The sequence below is a fragment of the Coenobita brevimanus genome, chromosome 94 (genome assembly GCF_032717465.1).
Source record: "Coenobita brevimanus isolate Jiangsu-jjx chromosome 94, ASM3271746v2, whole genome shotgun sequence".
Lineage (NCBI taxonomy): Eukaryota > Metazoa > Arthropoda > Malacostraca > Decapoda > Coenobitidae > Coenobita > Coenobita brevimanus.
The window spans coordinates 19,754,088-19,774,157 of record NC_137047.1 but is presented as its reverse complement, the minus strand read 5'-3'; the positions used below and the strand labels follow the sequence as shown (position 1 = coordinate 19,774,157).

General features: G+C 41.8%; 1 protein-coding gene across 2 annotated transcripts in view; it reads right to left on the bottom strand.

Annotated features, from left to right (window-relative positions):
* Positions 1-648: 648 nt before the first annotated feature.
* Slik (Sterile20-like kinase) overlaps positions 649-20,070 on the bottom strand; it is a 452,675-nt gene continuing 433,253 nt past the window's right edge. The window contains exons 25-26 of one of the 2 annotated variants that reach the window (XM_080282573.1): positions 6,378-6,440; positions 649-783 (exon numbers count right to left, since the gene is read on the bottom strand). In XM_080282573.1, the coding sequence (XP_080138699.1) occupies positions 649-783; positions 6,378-6,440 (198 nt within the window). The remainder of the gene's footprint in view (positions 784-6,377; positions 6,441-20,070) is intronic. The other variant, XM_080282574.1, reaches the window with a different exon arrangement.

Genomic DNA, 20,070 nt, shown 5'->3' with positions numbered 1-20,070 from the left:
GCAATGTGCAATTGTTTTTCATATAAAAGGGCAGTTATAACAGCATAATCATCCATGTAGACTTGTCTTAAGAGATTCAGTAAGTGACAGGATATACACTTTAGTCCATCCGGGTTGGTAATTACACATTCTCATGAAAAAAATGCCTCACTGTCACATAAAAAGCTAATCTGTCTGATTTTGTGGCTGAAAAAGCCATTGTACTTGCTACTGGTGTAGTGGAATGATGATATACTGCAAGACATTGCTTGCTCTGCCATTCATGAAGTGTTTTACATACAAAAATCATCTACAGCACTGTACACATAAATATCAAAGAAAATATTGTGCATGTTTCTGAAGGCTGTGGTAGCCAAGATATTCCTACCCAGTACCATGCCCTATACAAGCTTTCCTCCTCACCATTTACTCATTTCATGTACAGTGCTGTCACTGACATAATTAAGATGGTTTGCATTTTTTTGTTTTGTATATTACTATTTTTTCAAAAATATTTACTCTCCTCATGGATAAAAATGTTACCCTACACATACAGTTACTTTATTCTCAGACTGTGAGAAACTGGCGAGTATCGTGTCTCAGCCAAGTGTTATTATCAAGGCAAGTGGCCAAGAGTAAGGCAGGGACAGGAGGGGCAGGCTGGGCGATTTATGAGGCATTAGAACGAGCCAGACTGGAGGTTGACTGGGACGGGGTGATGCTGGAACCCAGGCCCCTGCAAAGGTATGCTCCATAAAACTGCTCCTGCTCTGTCAACTGCTTTTCAAACTCCTCCTCAAGTTTCTGCAATAGAGAAATACCCATGACTGGAAATCTGCATTACAAGTGTTACAACACACTAAGGTCTGATTTTCCCCTCATGTGATTGTAGACAAACATGTTTTTACTGCACATAACAAGTTTACTAGAAACAAACATTCTGGTATGTTGAAAAATGAACAAGCACAGCAGAAAGCAGTTAGGATCATTGAAAAAAAAACTTTTAACTAAATATAAGGAAATTACTACTGGTAGCAACTTAGTAAAGATTGATAATTTATTTCAGTTCAATATAAAGAAAAATAACTAAAGCACATAACATGCAGGATCAAGAAAATATCAAGTAATTACAGGAGTGCTTAAGAGGTATTACAAATAAGATTAGATACACATCTTTATATCAATAAAACATAATGCATTGCAAGCAATGTAGTTAACTACACAAAAGGGTGCAGAAAAGTAACAGTTATTCAGTAATAAACAAGTACATTTCCACCAGTTCATAATACTGTACCCATGAACGAAATATAACCATCAATGCTGGACAAAACATCAACAGTAATAATTTATATCCAACAGCAAATCCTGTTATGAACTTTATATAATTTTCCCATGACACCATATATAATGTACTGTGCTGTATTATTTGCTAAGGGGAGACAAACTTCTTTTAAATGTAAATTTTCAAGTCACAGAAAGTGGTTACTGTCACAAATCCCTCCTGAAATATTTATCTTTGTAATGGCACACGAATGCAGTTATTAAAACAGCCCTACATCTTACAATGCAAAAGAGATTTTGTTTGGGCTTTCATTCTCCACCGATTCGTTTCACCAGAACAGTTGAACACCTTGCTCTTGTGTCAACATCTCCCCACTTTTTGTGAATGTGGAAAAGTCGGCTTGGATGATAATGAAATTAATGCAAAGAATATGTACTTAGCCTTATGCCACAATTACATTTCAGTAATAACTATGCAACCTAGACATCCAAGCAAAAACTATACAAAATGGCAAACATCAAAATTTTGGCATTTCAAACATAAGATGATCTGTCACATGCTCCTCAGCTAATCCATACTGGAGATACACGTTGACACTGATATGAAAGTTTCTTTCTTTCACTACATCTATGATACAATACAGCACAAGAAGGGGACGATCCTGTGCTTTTGTCCAAAAACGTCGGAATTTATTCACGTGACACAGTACCGGTATTATACTTATGAGCATGCACTGTAACGCACATACAGTAGTACTGCTTAACCCTTTAACCGCGGGCATTGTTTTGCCCCGACTGGCCTCTCCTGCGGGGGTTCCAGCCAAATGTAAACAAACCTTTAAACCTTAATAACTCTGCACAGAATAAAGCTAGAGCAAAAAATAAGGTACCATTAGAAAGTACTAACCTTCAGCTTTGCAGTGATGTAGGTTTCATGACTTTGTGGACTTTCACTGGACGGGCAGTGCCGTTAGAAGTGAGCGATGTAAAATCACTATTTTTCGCCCCACACACCAGTACCAAATGCCAACCACTCTCTGATAATAGTACTATAAACATAGATGAACACTGCACATATGATAAACACCCACTCTGTGTTCACTGAGGTAGGTAAAAGGCACTGTAATTGCCCGCACGTCACTGCGGCATCACACGCTCACTGACGTTTGGTTAGCGGTGATGTTTTCATTATTTCTAACTTCTATTACTATTTTACATATAATCTGGGCAATATACATTATATTTACACTGCACTTATTACTATATTGCGTCACTGTCGCATCACAGAATTACAGCAGTGCCGCAAATTTTCTTATTACCATATCACTTATATACTGGCCATATTTACATAATTTTCTAGGTAAAATATCTCTTATTACTATATTATACAGTTATTGGTAAAGCACGTCACTGTCACATCACAGAATTACAGCAGTGCCGCAGATTTTCCTATTACCATATCACTTATATACTGGCCATATTTACATAATTTTCTAGGTAAAATATCTCTTATTACTATATTATACAATTATTGGTAAAGCACGTCACTGTCGCATCACAGAATCACAGCAGTGCCGCAGATTTTCTTATTACCATATCACTTATTATACTGGTCAATATTTATATTGTTTTCTAGGCAAAATATCCCTTATTACTACATTATCCCTTATACAATTATTGGCAAAGCACATCACTGTCGCATCACTGTATGTCACTGTCACTGTCAGTATTTACTCAGAGAGTGGTACTCGGCAAAGCACGGAGTCACACAGAGAGCGACTTGGCATTCCTGGCACTGGTGTGTGCTCATTTTTCTCACCCGAGGCCTCCGTGTGGTGTTATGACACACTCTGCAGCGGCCCTGTGACAACCTGCCGCCTGCAGTGAGAGGCAATTTCATAAGCTGGTGCCGGCTCATGTAACTGCGGCACTCAAGACGGTCAGGTTGTGTGTCAGAGTGTTGCCTCGGGACCAATGCCGTCACCTGACCAAATCTTGCAAGCAGCTGCTGCACGACAGTCTTGGAGAACTGTCTCAGGGATGGTTGCCTTATGCCCCCGACTTGTGTCTTGTAGAGGAGGAAGGCGTTGAGCATGCACATATCGAGCATGTGGAGGCAAACCTTCCTGTACCATTGGGTGTTTCTCCTGAGACACTCTATCTCGCCAATCATCATGTCCGACTTATCAACAAGTCTCATGTTTATATTATAGTCAATGACGGCATCTGGCTTCATGATTGGCTCTCCCGTCCTGTAGCTGACCTTCCCAGTTCTCTGCAATTCCCCCTTGTGGATGGTGCTGAGCATATTCACGACCTTCTTGTCATGCCACCTGATCGCCAGAAGCTTGTTTGACTTCTTCAGGTGCACATCTCCCTTGGATGAGGATGATGCTTCAGGGAAACTTGGCCACTCTTTCCTGTGGCTCCATACTGTGCCAACAGTGTCGATGCCGTGTTCAGCCAGGCATTTGGCGAGTTTCGGTGCCGTGTAGTAATTGTCCGTGTACAGCACATGATTCCCACCAAAATACCTCTCCATCAGCAATTTTACTACGGAGCCAGAGAAGCCAAGGGGGTCGTTCCTGTCCACGTCCATTGTGCTTGCAGAGTAGATAACGAAATCAAGGATATACCCCGTCTCACAGTCACACAGCACAAAGAACTTTATTCCAAAGCGGTGGCGTTTGCTGGGGATGTACTGCATGAATTTGAGACGTTCTCTGAACAATACCAGGGATTCATCTATGACGACTTTTTGCATAAGACGGAAAAATCGCATAAATCGATCCCTAATCCTGTTGAGGAAATCCCTCACTTTCCACAAAGGGTCAGTTTGGGACGGGTTTTCATTGTCAGCGAAGTGCAGGTATCCTAGCAGCTGTCGGAACCGATCTCGTGACATGTACTTTCCGAATGTTGTGGTTGAAGTGATGTCATCAACCAGCCAGTTCTCCTCCTACTCATGTTTCTTGATATGGGGCATCAAGAACATGAGAGCAAAGAACACATACAGCTCTCTGATCCCTACAGGCAACCACGCCACATGCTTTGGTGAGCCAATAGGTCCCAGCCCTTCTGTTGCACACTGAGCTGCATACCTATTGGTCTCATCGCTGACAAATTGCACGATTTCGTCATCCATGAAGGCCAGGAAGTAGTCCACAAAGTCATCTCCTTCGTTGCATGGGAAGGCAAGCCGTATTCCGGCGTTTATCATGTCAAACAGCGGACTGTGTGGCTGAAAATCAGCACCGTCAGACCACACAAATGCATCCACTTTCCCGGTGCGTGGTTCAGTGGCTGTGTCAGGTCGCATTGCACTCTTTTTCCGGTGAGAAGGAGTTGAGGTGGAGGCAATGGGTGAGGCAGGAGGTGAGCGGGAGGGGGGTGAGGGGGAGGGAGCTGGGCGGTGGGCAGGTGGGTGGGTTACTGACCTGGTGTGTGGTGAAACCTGACCTCCCTTTGTTCCCTGTTTATCACCCCACTTTGCCCTCCGGCTGCCACGCATCCCCTTTGTTCTAGCCCGGCCTGCCCTGCTTACCCTGCCTGCCCGGCCTGCACGGTCTGCCTTCCCTCGCTGTGCAGGCTCTGGGAATTCATATTCCTCCGATGATGTTGACTGAGGAGAGGGCACGGCAGAAGATGAAGATGATGTGAGGGCAATAGGGCTAGGGGATCGGGAAAGTGGTGGGAAATGCTTGCTAGGGCCGGGTGTAGGAGACGTAGTTTTCCGCTTCACTCCCTTCCCATGTGCTACACCCATTTTCCCCATGGGCGCCTTCCCTTTTCCAGAGTAAGTTGTGGGCGGTGGGGGGGAGACAACATGTTCAATTTCATCACTGCCACTGCCCAATTGTTCAACCATAACCGGTTCCCCAGCAATAAGTGCATAATCATCACTACTTGCGGTAAGTGTATCACTCTCACTGCCACAATCCATAGTTGTACTTACAGTTTTATCCAGCTCTGTCCTAATTTCTGGGGTGCTCAACAACTTCTGCCTCGCCGTCGGGAGTTCCTTCTTCGGTGTAGAAGTCGAAGGCACACTAGCACTAGGAATTTCTGAGGAGGAAGCGAGCGATGATGACTCGGGATGGAGCGCCATTGTCATGCACAGAGCTGGACAGATACTGACTGATGCGTGTCTGGGCAGGGGGGGGGGGGCCCCCGGGGGGGGGGGAGGAGGGAGGTGTGGGAGGGCTGGCATGAAAGAACTCGACAGCTACTCTTGCGTGAAACAATTTGCGCACAGAAAAAACGCGCGGTGTTCAAAATATTCACGAGCATTCCAGAATGACACCCACGGTTTGGTCCAGCTTTTTCAATGCCATTCTGGAATGACACCTGCGGTTAAAGGGTTAATACCCGGTAGGTATTATTCTCTGCTTAGTTCTACACAAGTCATATCACAGATGATCCTTTAAAATGTCAGACAGAACACAGTAGATTCAATGCTTTTTTCACAAAAACTACAATTAACTAAGCACCACGTATTTCTGAAAAGTTGGATAAAAGTCTGGAATACAAACAAGATGAAGTTTTGGGTTACCTCATGAGACAGTCTGAAATTCCCAACGAAAATATTATCTTATCAAGATGATTGTATTATATATCTGCATTATCATGAAAGACCAAATTACTATTTCTTCAAATGATCATAAATAATAGCAAAAATAAATAAATAACTAAAATATGATAAACAATATTGATGAAAAAAAAAAAAAAAAAAAAAAAAAAAAAAAAAAAAAAAATTAAATGCAATTAAAAAAAAATAAAGTGTGGAGACATGGAGTCTCTTATACAAGATGGGCTATGCATATTCATTAATTCCAAATACTAAATAATTTTCATGGCATCTGTCTGCTACTATGACAAGGGGGTAGGGGGCAATTTGAGTGATAGTGTTTTTATGCGAAATCTTATGCTGTGGAGACTCATAAGAATTCTTTTATCATCATGCATGGAAAAAAAAAAAAAAAAAAAAAAAAAAAAAACGCAAAATGTCATTGTCATGCATAATTTTTTTTGCATCTTTCAGCTAATACTAAAGAGAACACTTCTTAATGTCAGCCTTAATCTATATCATGCTGGTCTGAAACATATCAATAATCCACCTGGTAGTCAAGATGTGTTCTCTGTGCAAAGATCCAATCAGCATGAAAGTCCTTCTCCAGTCTCTGTGCAGTAACCATAGAAGGACACAATCCATTTCAGCCATCAGATTTAAACTAATACAGGTGTGTTAACTCTGACTGGTTGAATAATGAGACAGGTTCTGGTATGAAGATTTACAAAACAGTTATACATTAAGGCTACCACAATTATACATAATAATATATATATAAATTAGCATAAAAAACTACCAATACAAGTTGGTAGTAGGTAGTGGGCTATTACTGATCACGTGAGGCACTGGTGTAATGATGATCCGTGACATCACGCTTGGTAATTAGTCACACAATTATCACTCTCAAGCAGGAAACTCTGCCATAAGTGGGTAAAATTCATGCCAAAGCACTCAAATTGTTTAGGGTCCAATTATACATAACTGGTTTATTTTTTAAACAGTTTCTGGCCAATACTGATGATTAAATACAGTACAGTAGGTGGTTTCTGTACCAGGACCAATTCAAGTACAGTACAGGAGCTCCTTCTGAGTAAACTGTTGTTTTAAAGATATCTGATTACTGTTACGGTATTTGATCAAGTTTTTCATTATTTTGTACATATTTTAATTTCTTTGAAATAATATACAGATCACACTTTCTCTCTAAAAACAGAATGACAAAGAAACACTTGTCATATTATCCATATGAAACATATTGCATGCAAGTTTCTGTAACACTCATGTGCTGCAAGACAGTGCACAATCATGGCCAATATTTTGCTGTGCTGTTTGAAGCATAACTGGAGCCCTTCAGTAACTTAAAATGACATTATATTTTGTATGCATGAGATATACAGTGATGAAGTAAGGGCCAGATGAAAAGAATATTTTGAGAGTCTGATGAATGGGAATGGAGAGAGCAAAGCAACCACTGACATGACTGGTTTTGTGGGTGTAAAGAGAAGGAATCCAGTGCCATGAAACATGACACTCGCAGAGGTAAAGAACACTGTGATTCGGCTGAAAAATGAGAAAGCAGCGGGGATTGATGTGGTGTATACTAAGATGGTTAAGTGTAGTGGTGAGAGTGTAATGAAGTGCTTGTTGGAGACATGTAGGAAGGCATGGATGAGTGAAACTGTACCAGTAGGGTGGAAAAAGGCAGTGATTGTCAGTGCTAGGCAGGTGCGCAAACACTTGCGCAAAAGTGCAAATTGCGCACCCTTGCGCTCCGGTGATATCGTTTGCGCATTGCGCACCGCACGATACCATGCGCAATTTTGCGCTTCCGCACATGAAAAGGCAGGTGCACAAGCGCAAACTTAGTTGCGCTTGCACAACTAAATTTCCACGCACGCACCTGCCCTGTGGATTGCGCACTGCGCAATCCAAGGGACACGTGTTCTTCCAGGGGACACGTGGTGGAAGCTTCCCGCATGGCTGGACAAGGGATGGGGGAGGCTGGGGTGGGTCACGAGGGTGGGTTGGTGCTTGGTGGGGGGAGGCGGGAGGGAAGGGGGTAGTAGCATTAATATGCTTCAACAGATAGTGTATTTTTAATATTTTTGAATTATTATTAGTAAATGATAATAAATATACATTATTTATTAAGATTAGCATATGCAATTCCTTACAAAAACCATTAAAACATATTATTTAAATCAAATACCCACAGCCTAATAATTTATTAGGCTGTGGATATTTGATTTAAATACTCTGTTTTCATGATTTTTTATTTTTTGTAATGAATTACATATGCTATTGTATATCTATACTGAATTATTAAATAAATTGTCTTGACAAGACAAGAGAGAGAGAGAGAGAGAGAATAAATACCAAGAGAGAGAGAGAGAGAGAATAAATGTTTCATGATTTTTTATTTTTTGTAACGAATTACATATGCAATTGTATATCTATATTGAATTATTAAATAAACTGTCTTGACAAGACAAGAGAAAGAGAGAGATAAAGAGCATTATTCTGAGAGAAAGAGAGAGAAAGAGAGAGAGAGAGAGAGAGAATAAATACGTTTCATGATTTTTTATTTTTTGTAATGAATTACATATGCAATTGTATATCTATATTGAATTATTAAATAAATTGTCTTAACAAGACAAGAGAGAGAGAGATAAAGAGCATTATTCTGAGAGAGAGAGAGAGAGAGAGAGAGAGAGAGAGAGAATAAATACGCAGGAATGGCAAAGGAGCGTCCCTTTGAGTGAGGAGATAAGGCATAAACTTCGCCCCTCTTCTCTCTCTTATTCTCCATTCCTTCCCTCCTCTCTCTCTTATTCTCCATTCCTTCCCTCCTCTCTCTCTTATTCTCCATTCCCTCCCTCCTCTGTCGGAGAGAGAGAGAGAGAGAGAGAGAGTTGATGATACAGTAATCATGTGATCTTTGCCAATGCCTTGGTAAATAAAGGCTGTTTTTCCCAGACAATAACCTACTGTACCTCAGTCACCGCGGGTGGTGGGCAGGTTGCTACTTTAGTAAGTTATTTAATTATACCAATATATATTTTACAGTAATTCCCACAAATGTATGCCAATGATTTGCGCTGGTGCTTTGCGACATTGCACAAGCTAAATATTAGATTGCGCACTTGCGCAAATTACAAATAATAGAAAATAATAATGAAAAATAAAAGTAAGTAAGTAGGTATGCTGTTTTATTTAAATATCTCAATATTTTTCGGTAATTCCCAAAAATATATGCAAATGGTTTGCGCTTGCGCTTTGCGACATTGCGCAAGCTAAATATTTGTCAGATTGCGCATTTGCGCTTGCGCAAAGTCCTTCTTCGTTTGCGCTGCCCACCACTGGTGATTGTACCCCTGTACAAAAATTAAGGTGAGCAAAGTGAGTGCAAGAATTATCGTGGCATAAGTCTATTGAGTGTTGTAGAGAATGTACATGGAAGAATTATTATAAAGTAAGAGAGATATCAGAAGTCCTACTAAGTGATGAACTGGGTGACTTCAGGCGTGGCATAGGATGTATGGACCAAATATTTGCGCAGTTGACCCTCGTGCGGTGTAGTGCGGTGAGGATCTGTCACTTCTTCCCTTGGGGCTAAGATACGACTAAATGTGTGCGTGTGGATGAGTAAATTGGGAGTGTGTCATCCTGTCTTGGCTACCCCCCCTTTCTTTGGGGGGGAAGCAGCCTAGGTACAGTAAAACCTCGATATAACGGACTTCAATAGACCAGAATTCGCTTTTATCGGACTCAAGGAGCTACCAGATTAAATTCCTATATGTCGGAAAAAGTCCAATAAAGCCAGAAGCAGTCCAGACTGCCTGACCAGTTCGGCTATGTTCACCACAATAATGTAAATAAAAGACATGTTTATCAGTTTACAGTACAGTATTATTATATATATTATACCATTTGATTAATGTCGTAAAGTTATAACACAGTACAGTACTGCATTGGTAGTCAAAACAGTTTAAAAACCGTTCATGTGATCCGGACTAATGTCTGATATATCGGAAAAAGTCCGGACTAGGAGGGGGAAGTCCGGATGCCGCTTTTATCGGAATTTCGCATTTTTCGAAATGGTTTGGGCCCCAATTAGTCCGTTATAGTGAGGTCTTACTGTATATAGATAAAGATAGAGACAGATAATGAAGAAGGCTTGTGAAAAGGACTAAAGATGTTCATAGCATTTATGGATCTGGAAAAAGCATTCGACAAGGTAGACAGAGAAGGACTGTGGAAGGTTGTGGGCATGTATGGTGTACATGGTAATCTGCTAGGTGCAGTCAAGAGTTTTTATGATGGTAGTGAGGCATGTGTAAGGGTAAATGGGTATCTAAGTGAATGGTTCAGAATGGTTCACGATCAATGTGGATGTGCGACAAGGTTGTGTGAAGTCCCCATGGTTGTTCAATATATATATTGATGGGGCGACAAGAGAAGTACAAACTTGAGTAACAGAGAGAGGGATGGCACTGGTAATGAATGGTGATGGATGGAATATCTCCAATTTGTTGTATGCTGATGATTCAGTGCTACTTGCAAATTCTGGGCAAGAGCTTGGCAGACTAGTGAAGAGGTTTGTGGATGTCTGTGAGTTTCGTGCCTTGAGAGTAAATGTAGAAAAGAGTAAAGTGATGATTATTGAGAGAGAAGGTGACTCACAGTGTGATGTTACAGTGAATGGAGAGAGACTGGAATTGGTGAGACAATTCAAATACCTGGGTACAGTGACAGAAAAGAGAGGAAAATGTGCAAAAGAAGTGGAATGTAGGGTGACACAAGGAAGGAAAGTAGCTGGCGCTATGAAGGCCTTCATGAGAAAATTAGGCTCGAGTGTTGCAGATGTGTAGGGCTTACATAAAATAGTATTAGTGCCAACTGTAATATACGGATGTGAGACTAAGGTGTGGTATGAAAATGAGAAGTTGGATTTTTTATGCAGTGGTGGAGATGGGACTGCTGAGGAATGTATGTTATGTACAGAGAGTGGACAGGATATGAAACAATATGTTTCATGAAAGATGCGAAGTGAGGAAGTCTAAGGAGACTAGAATTGAAGAGAGTGTACTAAGATGGTATGGTCATGTAGAGTGAATGGATGACAGAATGGTGAAAAAGGTATCTGAGAGAGTTTGATGGAAGGAGGAGGCAAGGTAGGCCAAGAAGAAGGTGGAGGGATATGGTGGATGAGAGTGTGAGGAAGACAGGTATGGCAGTTGGTGAGGCTAAGGGACTGACAAGAGATTGGGCTAGCTAGCTTGAATTTTGTGTGGAGAATTGCATGACCAGGGATTTGGCACCCCTTTTTACTGTGACAGCATTTGGACTGGCTCTAGCAGATAGGTATATGTGAAGCTACAGAACATGGAGAAATTTTCTTGGCCTATCTGATGGAGGATTTCGAGGGCTTAAATGATTAATGAATGGAAGCGTGGCCCACTGAATTAGCCAAACTTTGGCTGTCTGGAGGTTGCTCCTCCTCATCCTGTCCTAGGGTGGGAAGGGAGGTCCAGATAATGATGATGATGATGAAATATAAAAGGTGAAGTGAGAAACATGTAAAGTTTTATATACTGCTGTATGTTTCCCTTGGTGATTGCTAATAATTTTGGAAGGTTCATGGGTTAAAAATAGGTACCAAGTTAAAAGTGGATTTAATGAGGTAGAACTGATGTAAAGCATACAAGGGTAACAAAGTGGGCAAGGGAAAGTATTGGAAGACAGGCAGGTACAAACTGGGATGAAACATATGAGGCACTCTGAGCCAGAGGGGCGACCGTGTATTTTGCTTATTTTCGGTAATTAGTTGTTAAACTTTGACATGGCTAATTATACAGTGGTAAAATTATACTTATATGTATTTTATTGTTTGGCTTTAAAGTGCTAGCCAAGACAATTAAAATGGTGGTAAATATGACATGTTTAAAATATATTACAGTTTGGTAACTAGATGTCAAAGAAAAATAAGCAAAATATATGGTCGCCCCTCTGGCTCGAAGCGCCTCATTTGATGGTTCAGAAAAAATGTGTGACCATACAGTGTGGAGAGTGAAGAGTTACAGTAAATGTGGGTAAGCATCGAAGGTCTACCTTCAGTATAATTCTGGTATTGGTACAGTTCACCCTCAGTATCTGATGGGGATGCATTACAAAAAAAAAAAAAAATCCATCACACACACCACATCAATTACAACATGGGTTGAAGGGTGATACATTTTTAGCCAACGGTCTCCCACTCCAAAACACCCAAGAACAATTTTCCAATGCCCTAATTTACTGCTTCTTTTTTTTTCCACCATCACCTCTGAATGAAAAAAAAAAAAAAAAAAAAAAAAAAAAAAAAAAAAAAAAAAACACACACACCCACCCCCCCCCCCCCGGGGGGGGGGCCCCCCCCCCCCAGAGAATCGCTGGCTTGACTTCAAACTTTCTGCTTGGACCAGCACTCTTCCCTGACATGATTACTAAGTAATATTACTAAGTTTTGAGTTATTACATTAAGGAAAAAAGTAATAAGCAGATAAACAGATAAATAAACAAAATGCAAAATAAATCACTAGCACTGAGATGAGTCTGCAATATTATGTAATGGAGAGTGTGATGCAACATTATGCACACAAGGAGATGTTATCATGACTGCAAGATATGTAAGAAAGAGTAGGTGAGTGGGCCACCTGTCCTAAGGGACGGCGGGAGCTATGGAGCCCATACAGATATGTCAGAATGGGTTTCTGAGCATCAAAACAAAGATGGCCATCTTGACTCCGACAAGTGGCAGTCAGCTGGTGTGACAGCATGAGCAGAGTGTTCGTCACCTATCGTTTTCACTGTATAATTGAAATCCTTACAATGCACAGCAAATAATGGTCCTAACTTTTTTCCCATCGTACTGTATAAGCAATTCATCACAAACTGGGGGTCAACTGTACCTGAAGTAATGGTGTGGGATTTCAGATCTGGGTTGTCATGGAAATTGTATGTACATGCAGTGGTTTGATGCCAACAGCTGATAGCAGGGAGGATGCTGTGTACAAATTTATGAAGTGGAGGGAGGATCCATCTATGTTTTTTTTATGTGGATGTGGGGAAGACAAAGGTTACATTTACAGTAATTGAGTGAACAGAGACTCATTGGTGGGATGAGGTCAGTGGCCTTCTATTACATGTAGGAAAGCCTCTCCCCATCATGACCAGACTATAGTAATACTGCACTAGTCATGAAGAGTTAGAATGACAAGAATGTGAATCAAGCTGCAAAATGGGAAAATGATGGGCCAAGTTAGTACAAAATAGGCATAGTTTTTATATTTTGTATTAGAATATGCTATTGTATACATTTACACGCACATGAAATTCTGCCTCGGAGGAGGGGGGGGGGGATTGACTGGATATAAACAGACTATTGGCTTTATCGGATCAAGTTTCCCCCCAATTAGCCCGTTCTAGTGAGAGTCTACTTATGTACGTACTATATATTCCAGAGAGTTATGGTTGTGAAGTGGATCCATGATGAGTGGAGTTTCAGTGGGTGCACTAACATTTGGGTGTGAGGCTATGGTGTGGCATGAAAAATGAAGAGTCAAGAGTAAGAGCACTGGAGGTGGGACTGCTGACGAATGTGTGTGAAGTGCAAAGTATTGATACGATGTGAAATAATTTGATTCATGAAACGTGTGGTGAAATGCTTAGGTATGGGGGTGAGATTGTTGTGGAGTGGATATGGAAGTTGTGTAGATTGGCTTGGGAAGAGGGAAGGGTCCCAGAGGACTGGAAATCAGGTATAATTGTTCCTTTATACAAAGGAAAAGGAGAGAGAGAAGTATGTGGTAACCATAGGGGTATTTGCCTTCTTAGTGTGACTGGTAAAATATATGGTAGAATACTCATTGACAGGGTTAGGCATATGACAGAGGAGCTAGTTGGAGAAGAACAAGGTGGATTTAGGAAGGGAAAAGGGTGTGTAGATCAGATATTTGTTCTAAGATGTTTAGTGAAGAAGTATCTAGAGAAGGGAAGGAAAGTGTATGCTGCCTTCATGGACTTGGAGAAAGCTTCTGACAGAATAGATAGGCAAGGTATGTGGAAGGTATTAAGAATATATGGAGTGGAGGGGAAATTGTTGAGTGCTGTGAAGAGTATGTACGAGGGAGCTAGGGCTACGGTGCAAATGGATGGTGAGCTGAGTGAGTCCTTTGATCTCAATGTGGGACTGAAACAGGGTTGTGTGATGTCTCCATGGCTGCTTAATATATACATGGATGGGGTTGTAAAGGAGGTGCAAGGTAGGGAAGTGGATGTGGGGGTGGCTCTAATGAATGAGGGTGAGATTTGGACGCTTCCGGTGTTGCTGTTTGCTAATGATACAGTGCTGTTGAGTGAAGATGAATGGGAGTTGCAAGGTTTGGTGAATGAATTTGAGACAGTGTGTAGGAGAAGGAATCTGAAAGTTAATGTAAACAAAAGTAAAGTTATGGTGTTTGAGAGGAATGAAGTCACAGAGTGTTCAGTGAGGTTGGATGGTGAGGATATGGAGAATGTGAGTGCATTCAAGTACTTGGGTAGTATGATGAGTAAGGATGGAATTTTGGGGGATGAAGTGCGTGAAAGGGTACAGCAGGGAAGGAAGGTTGTTGGTACACTGAGAGCAGTGATGAGAAATAGGGAGGTGAGTATGGAAGTTAAGAAGTCACTGCATGATAGTATTGTGATCCCTACCCTGACGTATGGAAGCGAGGCATGGACCTTGCAAGAGGGGAACAAGGCAAGAGTGAGAGCAGTGGAAATGAGTTACTTGAGAGGAGCATGTGGAGTGACGTGGAGGGACAGGTTGACGAATGAAGAAGTGAAGGAACGCTGTGGGGTGATGTGGATGTGGTTGAGAAGATTAGGAGAAATACACTGAGGTGGTTTGGACATGTGGAGAGAATGGAGAATGAAAGACTGACTAAGAGGGTGTATGTGGGTGAGGTGGGGGGAGGGAGAGGGAGAGGTAGACCGAGGATGAGGTGGAGGGATGGAGTTGAGAGGTATATGAGGGAGGGGGGGGTGAGTTGGGGGGAGGGTAGTCGGATGGTGGGTGACAGAGCGACTTGGAGGCATTTTGTCTGCGGCCACCCTTTGCGGGATTAGGGCGTCGGGCTATAGATAGACAGATAGATGAAACATGCAACGCTGGGTGGTAACCATATAACCAAACCATACGTGCTCCCTACATGTCAACAAGTAGGTTGGTGGAGGGTTGGTGCCCCTCCCTGTAAAACAACTAACTCAGTGTCAAATGGCCACCCTTTGCGGGATTGTGGTGTCTGGCAATAGATAGATAGATAGATAGAAACATGCACAGTATGGAAGTCTGCAGAAATATGAGTTGAAGAGAGTTCTTACACAGTATGGTCATGTGGAGAGAATGTATGTGAATAGTAATGAAAAGCGTATACCTGAGCAAGTCTGAAGGTGGGCAGAAGTGCGGAAGGCCAAGAAGAAGGTGGACAGATGTGTTAAATGAGTGCGAAAGAGAGGTATGCAAGCTCTTGAGGCTAGGGAATTGACAAGAGATTAAAGTGGATGAAGAATTTTGCGCTGAAGTGTATAACAGTGGTTTGGCACCCCTTTTAACTTGACTGCCATCAGACTGACTCCGACTGGTAGGTGAATATAAAACTAAGTCCGGATTTTTTTTTTTTTTTTTTTGAACCTGAATTCCAGGGGCTTGAATGATGAGCGAATGGGAGTGTAATCCTTTCGGCTGAGCAAACTCTGATGAGTATCTCATTCTATCAAGTTCCTTCTGACTCTACAGACCTTACTTCACCCTACCCAAAGGTGGCCAATGAGGTCAGGATGATATATATATATTTGAAGAAGGAATCAAAGGCTAGATGTTTGCATGGGTACTCCCTCCAAGGATAAAAAATAAATAAGAGAGAATCAAATTCAAGGTCAGTTAATTCTGAGATGCCTGGACACAATGCGTTAAAATGCTGCAGGTCACAAGTATAAGGAAATACAGATATGAGGAAGTGGATGGTGTTTATGGCCATCAGCCACTCACTTGATGCAGTGCTGCCTACTTCTTCATCCACCTTTATCATTCTATTTCCATGTCTGCCTTCTTCTCTTTCTACTTCTCCCTTTCCTTCCTGTCGCTTATTCTTCTTTCCATTTCAGTGAATACACTGAGGTATAAGTCTAATTGTTTCCTGTAACCCAGGAAACCATTTACAACACTGGGTGGTAACCACATGATTACAGGGTGAGGTGAAGCCTAGTATGGTGCCCCAGTAAACTGGGTGGATAGCATATGCTGCATCTGCCCAGGAATCATAACTCCACACTTTCCCCGCACATCGCTATCAACCACAATGGAACAACAGTTCACTGCATGGGATGGCCCCGCAGGGGCAACTGCTTCCTTGTGATTGATGGGCCTACTTGGTTAGACACTCTGGGTTGATCAGCAACAATATGACAGAGGAACACAATTCCAGAGTTGACCTGTTGCATACACAAAGGACTGTGAGTATTGGTTAACCCTTACAACACAGAGCTGAACAGAAACGGAGTCAGAGTTTGCTGCCAGATGGGTGCTATGTCCTGATTGTAATGGACTGGGGATGCAGGCAGACAGTTCAGAAGAGCAGTAACTACAGAAGAAGGGAGAGGAAAGAGATAAAGATGAAACATCACAACAAAGAGGTATAAGTTGAAGGGAGTCAGTAAGAGCAGGAGTGTTAATGAGAATAAAAGCCTTTACCTCCACCCTGTTGAGAAGAGCTGCATGTGCAGAGCCCCCCATACACATATCCTCTTCTCAGGATTTTCAAAAAACAACAGTGCATACAAATTACACCTCCCACACTGAATTTTCTGAGGCATTAACTGTGTATGAAGTCAGCCATTTTATACTTTGAAATATGAAGCATGTTCAAATACACTACAATATGTTATCTTATGACTGGCAATGCAGTGCACTGATGGTTTATGCATGAGAATGATAACTGGACCACATAAGGACAATGCAGGGGATGGGGGAGGGACTGAAATGTATTAAGGATCACAAAGGCTAGAACTGTGCAGGGTCGAGGAGAATCTCCTGGCCTTTGAACCATGAAACTGTTAATAAAAAAATAGCATTGTAGTATCTTGTCAATATTAAAAGACACTAAAAAATTAACATACCAGTAATGTTACTTCAGTAAACTGGTAAATTAACAAATTAGGATACTGCCATGGCTCAATGCTTGAATAAGCAATGATAAAATGGAATGTGCATAATAAATGAGAACTGAAACCTGCACATTGAACAGAAAGCTGTAGCTTAAGTCAGGCAAAAATAATAACATTTAAAACTGACATCACAGCTCAGGTTACTTAACTAAACATGGTAAACACACTAAACACATACCTCTAACACCATCAGTCTACATTCAAGCATGATCACCTTTACATTTGGAATAAATATACCATGTCAAATACTGCACAGTACTGCATTTATTTCGAGAGCTATGACTTACACCACTTGATGCCCAATGGATGATTGCAACATACATCACTTGATAAGAGAGTGAGAGAGAGAAAAAAGAAATATTCAAGATTTGTGCTAACAGATGGTTAATGACATGAAACACATCATCTGGTGGCATTTGGAACCTGTTTCAGCCTGTGTCCTTGCTCCTCTCTCCCTCCTACTTCTGTTGGATTTTTTATGCAGTCCCTTCTGAAAATTTGTAGCTTGAGACACCCACTCTTACTATACTGTTGTAGGTGTTAACCTAGGTTGGGTATATTTATATTTTAAAATGTGACATATTTCAAAATACGTTCTTTCATCCCATCATGTTAGAAACTCTCTATGATGAATTTGCGAATTTCTTATTTTTCAACACTGAGCAAAAACCTGGGAACTTTGCTGTCTTTTGGCTAAAGCATGATAGATATCCACTTTCATCATCATCATCATCATCTACCTTGTGTTGACCTATGAGAAGCATGTTAGCTTGGGGCTAGGCAAGGTGGTCCTGACATTTAAGATGAGAGTGACCAGCCTCACTCATCCCTGAGTGGCATTACATGAGCAATAAACCCCAACCACCCCTTGGATATACACCTGTACAGGCTCAATCTCACTGGAGCACCTTAACCCCTTGAAGCCGGTTCACGTGTGAGGATGTGTGGTCAATAGGTGCCGGTTCACATCTGAGGACATTTTAATATTTCCCGGGCATGTTCAAATTTAAAAGCAAACCAAACTCATTCAGCATGGTGTGGCGGGCTCTCTTGTGTGCACGAGGGTGCAAGGACAAGCTAACTGGGAAGGAGTTGGGGAGGGGGGAGGCCCACCTGGGGGGACTGAGGAGGGTGGGGAGAGGCATGCAGGGACAGGGTAGGGTGGGGGAGACGCACCTGGAGGGACAGAGTACAAGTGTACTGACAATAGTCAGTCATCCACGCACTAGTACAAATATACACCAGCCAGATGATGTAGTAAAAATATACATACAGGTCTCCCTTGTTGTACGAAGTTTCATTTTACAATATTTCGCACTTACGATCGTTCATTTTAGTACCAATTGTTCGTTTTACGACTGAGCTCCCCCACATTTGCGATGGGTGATGTGGAGAAATCCCCTGCTCACAGGCAGATCACCTGAGAGTCGCGTGGCATACCCACCCAGTGCACACAGTTTCCCGTGCTTCCGCCAACCAAGCATCACTGGTTCTGAGACAATTTGCCATCCAGTCAGTTCGGCATCAGGCAATTCACCTTCAAAACATGGACGATTCCCTGTCATTCTATAAATATGCTTATTATTAATTAATCAATACTTTAATAACTATATTTCTGGGGGATCCATCATAGTCTATGTTCAATAGCGTAGGCTTTGGATATTATTTATTAGTTGCACCTTTAGTCAATAATTAACTGTTTCTTCCTCAATGTAGTCGCCTTTTAATTTAATTCTAGTGTCACCCATAGCTGTCTTCCTTAATGAAGGTGAATTATCTTGTTATTTTTGTGATGGTGAATTGACTTGACGGCGAATTGTCCCGAAACCACATGACTGCCCAGTCTCACCCGTGTGCTCGTTCAATTCACAAACACCGTGCGTCTGTGTTCGTCAGTGCCTAGGATATTACTATTTTTCCTGTTCTTCATACTGTACTGTATTTCAGGTTGTTGTTTATGCTATTTCATGTCTTTATATCTACAAATGTACAGTACATTCATATGCGATTCAGATGCACTGCAGCACATAAAGCATAGTTATTATTGCATATTAGATCACTTGTATGGGTGTTGGGTTTCTTATATACGAGTCCACGAACACATCCCTATTTTTCCCATTAAACCTTAAGTTCGCTGTACGATATTTCAGTATACAATTGCATTTCTAGGAACACATACCGATCATAAAGCGAGGGAGACCTGTATATATATATATATATATATATATATATATATATACACACAGTAGGTTCTCACAGTGTGCGTCATCACAGTGAGCGATTCGCATTGTGCGCAGGTGACCAAAAATTATAACCAAAAACCCTTTAATGCGCGAGTTTACCGCACAGAACGTGAGGCAGAGGCAAGGAGTGGCTCAAAAATGCCATTTTCTACTAGTGTATGACCACCCCTCACAGAGCGCGTCACGTGTCGTCATGTTGATGCACAGAAATTCCTGGGCATTCTACTGCGCAGCCTGGGGTACAAGGGAGCAGGCGCGCGCCATAACAGTCCCGGCTCGTGCACTGTGCGGATCTGCTCTCTACAGCTAGCCTGTCGTGTACAACGTGTGGTGTTTTTTGTGCTGCCTGTACTTTGCTGCACCATGGCTCCAACCCCAAGAGTAAAGAAACTTCTGACACACGCCACCAAGTTAATTAAGATGAAGGAGGACAGTCAAGGAAACACGGCTATCGGGAGAACCCTGGGACTGGCTGAATCTACAGTGAGAACTGTGTGGAAGAACCGTGAAGCCATAAAGGCTGTAGTGAAGATGTACGGTGCCTCTGACCTAGACGGCCGTTCGCGGGTGGGAAATCGTGCTATGATATTAATGAACCGCTATCTTGCCACCTTCATAATGCGGAAAGAAAAGGAAAGTGTTCCACTCAATGGAAGATTTATTCGGAACCAAGCCCAGCTCTTTTACAAGGCTGCATCTCTAAGGTTAAAAGTGGAAAAACCGTTCAGGGCATCGGTTGGATGGCTGGAC